Source organism: Eleginops maclovinus, chromosome 8 (genome assembly GCF_036324505.1).
Source record: "Eleginops maclovinus isolate JMC-PN-2008 ecotype Puerto Natales chromosome 8, JC_Emac_rtc_rv5, whole genome shotgun sequence".
Lineage (NCBI taxonomy): Eukaryota > Metazoa > Chordata > Actinopteri > Perciformes > Eleginopidae > Eleginops > Eleginops maclovinus.
The window spans coordinates 22,184,028-22,198,204 of NC_086356.1; the positions used below are offsets into that span (position 1 = coordinate 22,184,028).

General features: G+C 44.6%; 2 protein-coding genes across 4 annotated transcripts in view; one reads left to right on the top strand and one right to left on the bottom strand.

Moving 5' to 3' along the window:
- Window positions 1–14,177, top strand: part of mbd2 (methyl-CpG binding domain protein 2) — a 63,330-nt gene that overhangs the window by 39,515 nt on the left and 9,638 nt on the right. The window lies entirely within an intron of this gene.
- On the bottom strand, window positions 3,337–6,503 carry LOC134868067 (uncharacterized). Its single transcript, XM_063888946.1, has 2 exons — window positions 5,700–6,503; window positions 3,337–4,849 (listed from the first exon to the last, which is right to left on the bottom strand). The coding sequence occupies exons 1-2, from the start codon at window positions 5,751–5,753 to the stop codon at window positions 3,509–3,511; spliced, it is 1,395 nt and encodes a 464-aa protein (XP_063745016.1). The 5' UTR covers window positions 5,754–6,503; the 3' UTR covers window positions 3,337–3,508.

The window sequence follows — 14,177 nt, forward strand, 5'->3', positions numbered from 1 at the left end:
GTTTGGGGAAAGTAGCAAGTCTTTTCGTGTCAAAAGGGGCAAGTCCAAGTCCAAATGCAGTCACTGATGTTAAAGTCCAAGTCAAAGTGCAAGTCTTTTTAGATTTTGTCAAGTCAAGTCTAAAGTCATCAAATTCATGACTGAGTCTGACTCGAGTCCAAGTCATGTGACTCGAGTCCACAACTCTGGGGAGAGCGATATTAGAAGAAGCTGAGCTGGATCTCCAGCTTAGAGTACCCCTTGGTGGGAAGCTTGCTGTTAAAAGGACTGGACCAGTACATGCTCATTTCTGTCATGTAGGCGGGCACTGCTGGCAGGAGTTGTTTTGCTGATGGTTGGGCTGGTGGGAGCCTTTTGCGATCATAGAGGTCCCTCTCTGCCCCCTCAGTGTCCTGGGCTGCAGGCCATTGATTGCCTAACTTCAAAGCAGCCCGTTTGCATACCTCATATAAGTTCTTGTCAACTGGAGAGGCCACATCAGATGCACTGGGGGGTCTGATGAGCAGGAAAGGTGGAGTCATCCTCTACCTCCTCCATTTCATCCATGTCGAGGAGGTAAGAGTTGGCATCGCCCTCTGCATCCTCAGAACCCGGTTCCATCTCGAGGAGCTCCTCAAACACTGGAGGCATGAATGGGGATTCATCTTCCATCATGTCCGCCCAGCTCGTAGAGGCTTGTGGCTGATGGGCATTGATTGTTGCTTTTGTACACTGCCGTACTAGGCGCGCCACGTTAGCATGCCGGACAGTTGTGTTAGCAAACGGGGTTTAGCCAGTTCTAACAGCGTACCCAAAGCATCAGCCCGCCTTGACACATTAACTTCATCCTGGGTACACGGCTTGGTTAACAAATGAATGCTAACCGAACTGCAGGCTCGCCGTAATGCGTTAGCCAGGCAGAATAGCACCACACAGTCACTGGCTACGCCGAAGAATAAACCCTGTGTAGCCGGCCGAACAGCTCTCCTTGACGCGGAGACTGTACGGCTGTGGTACGAATACACTGAACTTCTTACGAAGTACTTACCCATTGAATCCGGACTAGAGCCAAGGACTGTGTTCGGCGACGTAGTGCTTAACGGGTGGTCTGTGAACCGGAGCAGTGTAGCCGATATACAGCCCAGATAAGCTGAGAGCGCAAAAAAAGTCAGAGTCAGAGGGTGCCTCCGAAACCCCGTGGCGCAATGAAAGTGAGGGCCGGCGCGCGCTGTCTGAGGTGGGATCCCGGCCCCGTGGGGCCGGGCGCACCACCGGCCCGTCTCGCCCGCACCGTCGGGGAGGTGGAGCTTGAGCGCGTGCGATAGGACCCGAAAGATGGTGAACTATGCCTGGGCAGGGCAAGCCAGAGGAAACTCTGGTGGAGGCCCGTAGCGGTCCTGACGTGCAAATCGGTCGTCCGACCTGGGTATAGGGGCGAAAGACTAATCGAAACATCTAGTAGCTGGTTCCCTCCGAAGTTTCCCTCAGGATAGCAGTTTTATCTGGTAAAGCGAATGATTAGAGGTCTTGGGGCCGAAACGATCTCAACCTATTCTCAAACTTTAAATGGGTAAGAAGCCCGGCTCGCTGGCTTGGAGCCGGGCGTGGAATGCGAGCCGCCTAGTGGGCCATTTTTGGTAAGCAGAACTGGCGCTGCGGGATGAACCGATCGCCGGGTTAAGGCGCCCGATGCTGACGCTCATCAGACCCCAGAAAAGGTGTTGGTCGACAGCAGGACGGTGGCCATGGAAGTCGGAATCCGCTAAGGAGTGTGTAACAACTCACCTGCCGAATCAACTAGCCCTGAAAATGGATGGCGCTGGAGCGTCTGGCCCATACCCGGCCGTTGCTGGCCACAGGAGCCGCGAGGGCTACGCCGCAACGAGTAGGAGGGCCGCCGCGGTGAGCACGGAAGCCTAGGGCGCGGGCCCGGGTGGAGCCGCCGCGGGTGCAGATCTTGGTGGTAGTAGCAAAAGAAAAAAAAAGAAAAAATTCTTCACAGGAAGAAAGCCAGAATGATTTGTGAAGTGGGCGGTCAACTGTATTAATATGAGGGGCGTGCCCCAAGTACAGTTTGACCTGTCTGTCACTGACAGACGTTGTCTCATTGGAGCTTCTGTAGTTGGTCAAGCGGGAGCGATTCCCATAATAAAACACCGAACGAAGTTAGAAAAAGAACAGAGATTGGAAATAGTACGATGATGGAGTCAAAATAGCGCAGGAGGAGTTCAAATGATGATAAAGATAGAAAAATTCAAAAGATAAAGAAGGTCAAAGGATACATTGAATTTGGAACAAAGGAGGGAGGCTGAAAATACAATTTTAATGAATTCAAATTGAAGAAGGAAGGATTCACATGGCACAATAAGAAATCGTAATGGTGTGTTCAAAGCACTAATTAACATAAAAAGTATTTGCTAAGATGCTACTTTATTTATATCTATATGTCGCTGTTTTGAGTGTGGACTGATCAGATACAACAGTAGCCTTGAGCCTGATCCACTCAATCTCCAATCAGAACAAATTAAAAAGTGCGGACATACTTGCCACAACCTTCTTTATGGTTGTACTAATTGGTATCAAAATATATATATATATATGAAGAGCTCTTTTCCAAAACGCTATATATCCATTGTGATTGTTTTGAGATAAAGGACAATTATTTACCCAGACCTACATATTTTGGAAGTATTTAATTTATATAGTTAAGAATAATTTTTGGGTCAGTCTGAACACCATCAGCAATAATTGACAAATCAAACTAGAATGTTAATGATTATACATCCAAAGTTTATTATATTTCTTTTCAAAACGCTATATATCCACTCTCCACTACATATCCACCATGTGTTCTTTGCTCAAAATGTTATAAAGCCATTCATTTTTTTCAGTCTGTTTTTAAAACAAGATAATATACAATATCATGAGCTCACAGTGTACAGTGTGTAATAAAATCAAGTTTTGTAATTAATGAAGTAATGAAAATTTATTTATGTTTAAATCTAACGTTTTAAGATTATCCACCAGAGAAATAGTACAAAAATAACACAAATGGTCAATTAGTGCAATCTTCAGTGCAAAACATTGAACGTGCCATCTTAAATAGTATAACAAGTAATCAAATCATATTAACATTGATAAAAAAACATTCAGTAGTCGGTAGTTACCCCCTTCTAACCGATTAAATGTAATACTCCATTACATTTACTAAACTAAAGCATGCTAACACACACACACGCACATGCACACACAAACAGTTCATTAAGATTGTCCACAAGAGACACAGTAAAAACTAACACACATACAAATGGCCAATTAGTGCAATATTCAGTGCAAAACCATTTAAAATGTCACCTTGATGACAAGTAATGAAATAACAATATCAACATTGACAATACATTAAATAGTCCATTCAAAAGTACTGAACCTGTAAAAGTTGCAACGTTGCTTGAAGTGTATAACCTTTATAAGAAAACAAGACAGATAAAATGTAATACTGCATTACATTCATTCACTACATTATAGGAATTTATTCTGGGTCTTCGTCACTCTGGTGAGCGTTTTCATTCACATCAGATAGTGCAGCACTATAAAAAGCGCTCACTGCCTCAGACACACCTATTGCTTTCAGGAGAGCAACCACATCTTTCTTCTTTGCTTCCTTCACTGTGGTTTGGCTTGCAAGAATGGCAGGTTTCAGGTCAGCCCACCGTTTGCCACGTTTCAGCGCACTGTGGAAGCAGTACTCCCCATTGTATGCCACCTTCATGCCAACCTTGTTGGTACTCAAATCCAGCATGCGTGCTTCACTGATCTTGAAGCTTCTCTGCGCCTTCACGCACTCTTTTGTAGCCGACTTGTAATCAAAAGCCTTCCAGTCTGTGCCGTAAACGTACACATTTCCAAACTGCTGCAGGAGGGCATGGTATTCTTGTGGCAGGAGAATTGTGTCGATCCTTCTGAGTTTCTGCTCAATCCTGCCAAAAACTCTGTCTGCGGGGAGATAGCTGTGCCCCCTGACTGGAAATGTGTGCTCGATGCAAAGGTTGGGGAAGGTTTGCCTTAGCTCCATGAGCATGGAGACCATGGTCATATTTTTGTTTTGTCCATAGCACGAGTCACTGAAGAGCCGAAGCCCCTTGGATCGGCGAATTTGACTGGCAAGGCGAACTGTGAAGCAGTCATTCAATGCAGATGCAATCATATTGCTGTCCTTGGGACTCTGATTTTCCTGCCACACATACAGATGGACATTCTCCTTTGGCTGGTGACTATTCTCTCCATGGTGTCTAATAACACCAAATAGATAGAGATACAGCTGACGAGAGTAGTAGGCCTGCCCTATTGGAGTTCTTGGAAGGATCAGGTTCTGCATCATATCAAAGCAGACGGATACAGAATCATTCGCAACTCTGCCTAGTAGGTCATAGAAAACACGAGCTCTACGACGATGCAAGATGAATGATGCAGATTCTATCTGCCTCTCTGCTTCGGTCATATTCGGATCTTTGATTCTGAATTTGTATTTGGCACAATCAGAACATACATCTGTTGCCGGGTGGCCGAAGCCAAGATTGAAATTATTGGCAAAAACAGAGTAGTAGAGGGAGTAGCTTGTGTGTGCGTGGTTTACAGCCTCAAAGAGCTCGTGCATCTTGCGCACACTCAGGTCAGTTGGCAGATACCTGCGCCCAGGTGCTCCCCTCCGCCCATAGTGGCTGGCCCTGCACGTGAAGGTCTTGATGTGATCTATGATCAGTTGCCTTCTATTGTCGTTCCCCTCGATGTTTCTCGCACCACCTCTTCTCTCCGGACGAGCCTCTGCAGTCTCAGCACCGGGCAACCCGGGAGGCCCGGTCTTTGCTGATTCCTGTGGTAAAGTGAGGGTAAATTAATGAATTAGATCGACTTCAATGTAAAACCATCATACATACACATCATTACACACACTATAAACATAGCCCAGTACACAATCAACTTAAAACACTTATCTTGATGTTCCAAGTAGCCTAGTTTTAGCCAAGTAATCTAGAGCATTGTCTCGCAACCTTTTTTGAGTAACGGCACCCAATAATGTAGATTTCGCACACACACATGCATGCGCACACACACCACACACACACACACACACACACACACACACACACACACACACACACACACACACACACACACACACACACACACACACACACACACACACACACACACACACACACACACACACACACACACACAGCCGTTTTTTTTTCATGGGTTGAGGTAGCACCAGTAAGACATGAAAACTTCCACCCCTGGAGCTTACACACAGTTAGCACCGTTTTGTCTAGAAATGGCTTCAGCCATCCACTACACAAATAAAGGGTTGTGTACAGGGGTGAAAGTAGTTTTTGTTTCTTACCGTTGCTACCCCCCAACCCCCCACCCACAAACAAGCAATAAACAAACAAAATAAACATGTGCACTACAGATCTATGTCGCTGCATGATTATTTTGGGTGTCTCTTCATATGAGGACACTTGTCTCAATTGGCATTGTGTGGTTGTATGTGTTTTCTACTTAGCAGACCTTAACATTAAAACTAGCATTAAAATTAGCATTAAACCTATTGTTTTATCGGTACTGCGCACCAGCTGTACATTTTTCCCGTCAGTGTAACTACAAAGGAAACCGCATACAAAACGGATTTCAATTATTCCAAAAATGAAAACTGTACTCACCCAAAACTGACAGGAATGTGGCCTTGCAAACTGGCACTTTGTTGGGGTGCTCATCACACAGCAGGCTGTATTTTACGGTGACATTCCTCTCCTTCTGTCGGTTTTCGTCGTTCTGACGGTGTCGTTTTGCCTCAGATACTGACATCAGGTGAAGAAGTGCCCCGTCCTGTTCCACTTTATTAGGTTTGTCATGAAACTTCTCAAAATTCATGACAAGGTCATCGGGTGTCAATCTATCTGCTTGGCAAAAGCATTTAGCTGAGGTGTGTGTACATCCAATGGTGGGAATTCGTCCTCCACCAGAGTAGCGCATTTTCTTAGTTCGTTGGCGTTCATGACTGTCTATGTTTAAACGCCGTCGTCTTCCACCAGGTGTGGGCTTAACGGCTACTTCGGAACCATCAAAAGTGTTAACCACATTCAAAACATCCATTTGTCCGATGTATTTCTTTTACACCAACAAGATTTACCTCAAGCCTCAGTGCGCCGCCATGATACTTGACAGGGACGCTCACTGAACTCTACTGTTGCTATGGTTTCTCTCTGCTCACCGAACACTCTGATTGGCCGAGAGGATATGTCGCACTGTGACTCGAAACTAGTGTAGCGCCTATCGCGTTTTGAAATGAAATGACACCTTTCGGTACAGTTTAAACAGGGATATGTAGCGATTTGGTTAGAAACATTTATGTAGCAGTGAGTAGGCTCGGTATACAGCAGAATGACGTGACAAAGTCGTTTTTTTTAAATTTGGCGTTTATCGCGTTTTGGAAAAGAGCTCTTCATATATATATATATATATATATATATATATATATTATATAAATAAATATAAATATATTATATATATATATATATATAATATATATATATATATAATATATATATATATATATATATTATATAAATAAATATAAATATATTATATATATATATATATATATATATATATATAATATATATATATATATATATATATATATATATATAATATATATATATATATATATATATATATATATATCAGAATCAGACTCAGAATACCTTTAATCGTCCCACAGAGGGGAATATCACACTCAAGATACTAAAAAATATATATATACAAGAATCACACAATTTACAAAGTACACAAAAATAAAAGTATAGCAGCCAGATATGTATTGCACAGTTAATAACACAACAGGGGGTGTTATAGTCAGTGATGTTGTATGTGTGGGGTCTACCAGGGCCCTTGATGGTTATAGAGTCTGACGGCTGCAGGAAGGAAGGACCTGCAGTATCTCTCTGTGAGAGTGTGTGTGTGTGGGGGGGGGGGGGGGTGCCATCTGAAATCCACCATCAGCTCCTTGGTCTTCCCTACGTTGAGCTGGAGGTGGTTCCTCTGGCACCAGAGGATGAACTCCTGCGTCAGCTCCCTGTACCCCCTGTCGTCCTCGTTGGAGATGAGGCCGACGATGGCGGAGTCGTCAGAGAACTTCTGCAGGTGACAGGTCGGCGTGTTGTGGGTGAAGTCTGCAATGTAGAGGGTGAAGAGAAATGATGCCAGCACCGTCCCCTGGGGGGCCCCCGTACTGCAGATGATGGTGTCTGATTGACACTCCCTGGTCCTCACATACAGGATCCAGGAGATGAGGTGGTGATCCACCCCCGAAAGCTGCAGCTTGTCTCCCAGGAGCAGCGGCTGGATGGTGTTGAAGGCACTGGAGAAATCAAAGAACATGATCCTCACAGTGCCCCCAGCCTTCTCCAGGAGGGAGAGGGACCTCTGCGGCAGGTAGATGACAGATTCATCCACCCCGATGTCTGGCTGGTATGCAAACTGCAGCGGGTCCATCGATGATCTCACAATGGGCCGAAAGTGTCCAAGGACCAGCCTCTCCAGGGTCTTCCTCAGCTGCGATGTTAGCACCACCGGCCGATAGCTGTTGAAGTCCTTGGGATGCGGGGTCTTTGGCACGGGTACCACACAGGATGTCTTCCACAGTAGTGGTACCCTCCCTTGCTTAAGGCTCAGGTTGAACAGAAACTCCACAATCCCACACAGCTGGTCTGCGCAGGATTGCAGGAGCCTCGAGCTGATCCCATCGGGACCCGCTGCCTTCTGTGTCTTACACCTCTGCAGCTCCTTCCTCACCTGGTTGGTTGTGAGGGACAAGGTGCCTCAGTTCCCTCTGTACCACCTTCAGCTCCTCTCTGTTGCCTGATCAAAAGGCCCTCTTTTTGTCCTTCAGGAGAGCCTTTATCTCAAGGGTAATCCAGGGTTTGTTGTTTGGAAAACACCGTACAGTCCTGGTGGGTATGACGTTTTCCTCACAGAAGTTGATATAGTCCGTTATGCAGTCAGTCAGGCTGTTGTTGTCCTCCCCGTGAGAGTCAGTGAACACATCCTTTAGAGCAGTGGTTCTTAACATTGTTGGAGGTACTGAACCCCACCAGTTTCGTATGCGCGTTCACCGAACCCTTCCTTATTGGAAAAATAAAATATAAATTTTTCAAATTCAAGACATAGGTACAGTGGGGCAAAAAAGTATTTAGTCAGCCACCAATTGTGCAAGTTCTCCCATTTAAAAAGATGAGAGAGGTCTGTAATTTTTATCACAGGTATACCTCAACTATGAGAGACAGAATGAGAAAAAGAAATCCAGAAAATCACATTGTCTGATTTTTAATGAATTAATTTTCAAATTATTGTGGAAAATAAGTATTTGGTCAATAACAAAAGTTCATCTCAATACTTTGTTATATACCCTTTGTTGGCAATGACAGAGGTCAAACGTTTTCTGTAAGTCTTCACAAGGTTTCCACACACTGTTGCTGGTATTTTGGCCCATTCCTCCATGCAGATCTCCTCTAAAGCAGTGATGTTTTGGGGCTGTCGCTGGGCAACACGGACTTTCAACTCCCTCCAAAGATTTTCTATGGGGTTGAGATCTGGAGACTGGCTAGGCCACTCCAGGACCTTGAAATGCTTCTTACGAAGCCACTCCTTCGTTGCCCTGGCGGTGTGTTTGGGATCATTGTCATGCTGAAAGACCCAGCCACGCTTCATCTTCAGTGCCCTTGCTGATGGAAGGAGGTTTTCACTCAAAATCTCACGATACATGGCCCCATTCATTCTTTCCTTTACACGGATCAGTCGTCCTGGTCCCTTTGCAGAAAAACAGCCCCAAAGCATGATGTTTCCACCCCCATGCTTCACAGTAGGTATGGTGTTCTTTGGATGCAACTCTGCATTCTTTCTCCTCCAAACACGACGAGTTGAGTTTTTACCAAAAAGTTCTATTTTGGTTTCATCTGACCATATGACATTCTCCCAATCCTCTTCTGGATCATCCAAATGCCCTCTAGCAAACTTCAGACGGGCCTGGACATGTACTGGCTTAAGCAGGGGGACACGTCTGGAACTGCAGGATTTAAGTCCCTGGCGGCGTAGTGTGTTACTGATGGTAGCCTCTGTTACTTTGGTCCCAGCTCTCTGCAGGTCATTCACTAGGTCCCCCCGTGTGGTTCTGGGATTTTTGCTCACCTATACCTATGATAAAAATTACAGGCCTCTCTCATCTTTTTAAATGGGAGAACTTGCACAATTGGTGGCTGACTAAATACTTTTTTGCCCCACTGTATATGTTTTACTGGTGCAAAAAATTAACCTGCATCAACATCACTGTGTTCAAAGAACAAAACCAGTAAAACATGATTTTCACACAAAAACATAATGAATACTTACTGCAAATCAGTGTGACTTCTGCTGTTGCCTTTGAGAGACCAGTTCAGAAATGCGCGGCTTCACCTTGGCAAGTGCCACTCTCATGTCATTTTCGCAACAAAGTCTCTTCCTTTTCTTCGTTTTTATGTCCGGCATCCTTGAAAAGGATTGCTCGCAAAGATATGTTGTAACAAACGGTATGGAAATCTCCAGGGCTTTCTTAGCAATAACAGGGTACGTTACCATTTGTTGACACCAAAACGTTGAGAGCGTAGTTGTTCTGAAGAGTTGCTGTTGAACCTGGCTCTGCTGAATTTCAATGATTTCGTCGAGGTATTCATCATTGACATCTGCTATCTCAACACCAAACGTGAACGGCTGTCTCCCCCATGCTGGATATGACTCTCTTGTAGGGAAGTATCCATCGAGAGACTTTGCAAGCTCATCCAAGTGCGTGGCAATTGCTTGCTTCAGTTCCGCGGGTACAGAAATGTCTCCGATTCCAGACACATCTTCGATGTTACGTACACAGTCGTCCAGCAGGGGAAAGTTTGCGAAGTTATCGTTCTCTGTTCGTCGTTTCCATAACAGAAGCTTTTTTTGAAAAGCCTTCAGGTTCTCTTCCGCTTCGATGATGTTGACTCCACCTCCCTGCATCTGCTGATTGAGACGATTGAGAGCTGCGAAGATATCAGCCATGTACGCTAAAATGAGAATGAACTCAGAATTTTTGAAGCAATCTGATCATGACAATGTTGGTGCTCTTGCAAAAACAGGGCTAATTCCACACGCATGGCAAAAACACGATTCAGCACCTGTCCCCGGGATACCACTGAACGATAGAAAGGTACAGAAGTACCTCAAATTCAGAGCCCATTTCTTTACACAGCTCACTGAAGATGCGGTGCCTCAGAGCACTATTTCGCACATAGTTCACCCATTCCACTACAAATTTTAATACTTCTGCCAGTTTTGGAAGCAAGGTTTTTGTTGCCAACGCATGCCTGTGCAGAATACAATGCGTGACAATGATGTGTGGTGCATCGGCTTTCACTAGCGCACCAAAACCAGACTTTCTTCCCAGCATGACTGGAGCTCCGTCCGAACAAACTGCGGAAACCATATCCCACGAAAGATTGTTGTCTCTGAAGAAGTCATCCACAAGTTTCTTCACATCGGCTGCCTTAGTTGTTGTTGTAAGAGGCTTACAAAATAAAAAATCTTCCTTTATCACGTCGTCTTTCACATAGCGCACAAATACAGCAAGGTGGCTTAGATTGGAAACGTCTGTGGTCTCGTCGAGTTGGAGGCTGAATTTTGCCGGGCTTGAAATCAGATCTGCAACTACTTGAGCCAAGATGTCTTTGCTCATGTCCTCCTTTCTGTCACTGATGGTGTCATTTGAAAGAGGAATTTGGGATAACTTAACGTCAGCCGCTTTTCCCAGCATGATATTCACCATCTTCAACACAGCTGGTTTTATGAGTGTTTCACCAATGGTGTGTGGTTTGCCTTGCTTTGCGATCAGGTAAGCAACTTCGTAAGATGCTGTGAGGATCAGTTTGTTGATGGGTAAAAAGCCGAGAACAGGCAGAGTAGCCTTTTCATCGAATCTGGCTCTCTTCACCTTGAATTCAGCGTTGTGTTCTTGTATTCCCCATCTCCATGCTGCTTAAGGAAGTGTTCCCTTAGTTTTGCCCGGTGCTAGAGAATTGCTCAACTTGGCATTGCAAATCATGCAGTTAGGACGCTGACTCCCATCACGTTCCGTTATACATGTGAATCCATATTGTACATATTCGTCCGCTCGACATAATTAGTATCAAGGGATTAAAATATTAAGAAAGAAATCACACAACGTACCATCACGACAGTCACAAGTCGACTACTGAGCGCACCAAATTCCCTGCAGCACAGATAGGCCAAGTGATGTAGCGTGATCACCTGCAGCCAGTGATGGCCAGGCGGGGCGTGTCATCACGAATCATATGAGTCGGGTGTGTGTCTTGACCTCCGCCGAACCCCTGAGACTGACTCACCGAACCCCTGGGGTTCGATCGAACCCAGGTTAAGAACCACTGCTTTAGAGGAAAGGAGGAGGGCTGACTGTGTTTGTGAACCGCTCTCTCTCGTCCTGTCCGCCCGCAACAGATGAAACCCGTCCAGTGTAGCATTAATATCCGGGGTTAGCTCCATTAGCCACCTCTCTGTAAACATCATGATGCTGCTCTCCCGATACCCCCTCTGATGCCGGGTCAATGCCGCTAGCTCGTCCATCTTGTTAGGGAGAGATCTTACGTTCCCGATGATGACAGAAGGAAGGACAGGTCTGAATCGTCTCCTGCTTGCTCGCAGCTTTGCCCCGGCACGGCATCCCCGTCTCTTTCTCTTCAGCTCGCGGGGGACAACGGGTCTATCGCCGGTTAGCATCGCCATGCTACGGGAGGCTAACAGCTGATCACGAGTGTAAACAATGGGACGTTCACTGCAGGAGGAAGTCCCAGACACCGTGGTGAACAGAAAAAAAGTAGCCAAAGCAGTGCAAAAATGATGTGCTTGGCATCCATTGTGCAACCTATAAGTTAAGTAGAGCTTAATACAATAAATAGTGCAAAAAGAAGTACGTTAAATAAAGTACATAAAGGAAACTACTCAGTGGTGAGTAGGAGCTGCTGTAACAGGCTGCCACTCAGTAAGGCGCCAGAGAGTAGAGAGCCGTGCATTTCAACCCTAGGCTTTCAGTAGTGTCCTACCTGAAAAAAAAGCAGCGTTCATATTTCTCCTTTGGATTAATATAATGCTGAACGTTCAAAACAAAGACCTTTGGCAAGTTAGGTAGAAATATTTCTCATAAAATGAAATGATAAATAATGACATAAACATACGATTTCAACATCAAACGAGTATCAGAGCACTCACATCATAACGTAACACTATCAGAGAATGGATATGTTATGCAAGCCCTCAAATAAATAGTTTAGTGTAGGTCTGTAATGTACGGAGCCCCTAAGGTGACATGAAAAAAAAAAAAAAAAAAAGTTTAGTTTCACGTGCGCACGTGAAACTGGTGACGCACGTGAAAATGGTGACGACTTGCGAGCAAAGCAGCAATGTCCTTATAATAAAGACCGAGATTGAAATATAGCGCAACTAACTCCTGTACTGTAGTCATTTCTTTCACTGACTGTCTCCAGTATACGCTCCGTACCAGTAGCCCTATGGGCCAGGCTACATCAATCTACAGCTTTCACGTGCGCACGTGATAGTTTCACGTGCGCACGTGATAGTTTCACGTTTCCTTCCAGTCCTCCGCGCTCTCGGCGTTGCTATGCCTAAGCCGCTCTGCTGCAATTCATCATGGGTAACGTCGTGCGGAAGCCAACTCAACTATTCTCAGCCGGACACTACGTTGCCCGCATTGCATTGCGCATACAGTGCCAAAACTATTTCTGCGTTGATACATCATTTAAGCGGCACCTACAGGAGGGACGAACTTTCTCTCTCGTTGCGTTTCAAAACACAAAACAGATGTCACTCAGTTTTCAATGGAAAACAAATGCCAACGTTCATTTACAGTGATGTCTGCCGTTCATGACACATAATGTGAACTAATTCACGTTCAAGTTCTTTATTGAAAAATGTGTTGCGTTCAGTTCAACGTTCACGAAAAAATGAGCGTGTTCAATGAACGCGTTCTTTTGAACTCGTTCACGCACAACACTGCCAGGGGGGATGTCATTAGTGACAAACAAACGGTGAAGGGCAGCAAGTTTGACGCACATTTGATCCTCTTAAATAACTTGTAATCACAACGGAACAGTTTGCAGAGCTGTCATTGGTTCAGATAAGTCCAGCCACGACTCTGTCAAACATCACTGTTGCCGGAAATACAATCCCCAGAGGATACATCAGTCCAGTGGTTCCCAAACTGTTTCTTTCAGGCACCCTTTTGGTAATTGGAAAGATTTTCGAGCACCCCCTAACCCAGTTCCAACCTACATTTGTAGGATTAATTGTATATAATTTTACAAATATTACATTTTCTCCGCTAATAATATCAAGACACAAAGATTGAACTATAATTTCATTTTTTTTTTATGAATACAACATCTATTTGTACATAGTTGGTTCGACAAAATGTGAAAGAAAACTGTTCTGTAGCAATAAAAACCAAATCTAATTTTAAAATTATAACAAAGAGCAACCAATGTTTGTTTACAACTTCCTCCCAAGTGTAGAAATGTTCTTTTATTCGAAGTCCAGGAGTGGATTTAAAATAAATTAGAGTGAAGCTCCTCATATACTCCCTCCACTGGCTGCCTGTGCGTTTTAGAGTCCATTTTAATATTCTTTTAATTGTTTTAAAATCTTTAAATGGTCTCGCCCCGTCTTACCTCTCTGAGCTGCTCCATCCTTACACTCCTGCCCGGTGCCTCAGGTCAGCTGATCAGCTGCTCCTGGAGGTACCAAGGCCTAAACGGAATCTCAGAGGGGATAGAGCCTTTTTCGCTGCCGGTCCTAATCTGTGGAATGACCTCCCATTGCACATTAGACAAGCCCCTTCACTGCCCTTTAAAACTCGTCTTAAAACCCATTTCTATTCTTTGTCTTTTAACCCATCATGAGACTATGTTTCTGTATTTGTTTCATTGGTCTTGTTGTTTTGATAGTTATTGATTTTTTATTGTTGTTTTTATATTGTTTTTGTGTTTTGTGCTACGTGTTTGTATCCATGTGCAGAACTTTGTTTCAGCTGTGGCTGTTTTTAAAGG

Bases quoted from the DNA above. Each gene is read 5' to 3' on its own strand.
- LOC134868067 (XM_063888946.1), bottom strand. From the start codon at position 5,753: ATGAGCACCCCAACAAAGTGCCAGTTTGCAAGGCCACATTCCTGTCAG. The intron at 4,850-5,699 runs GTGAGTACAGTT...ACTTTACCACAG, and splicing joins CACATTCCTGTCAGTTTTGG to GAATCAGCAAAGACCGGGCC.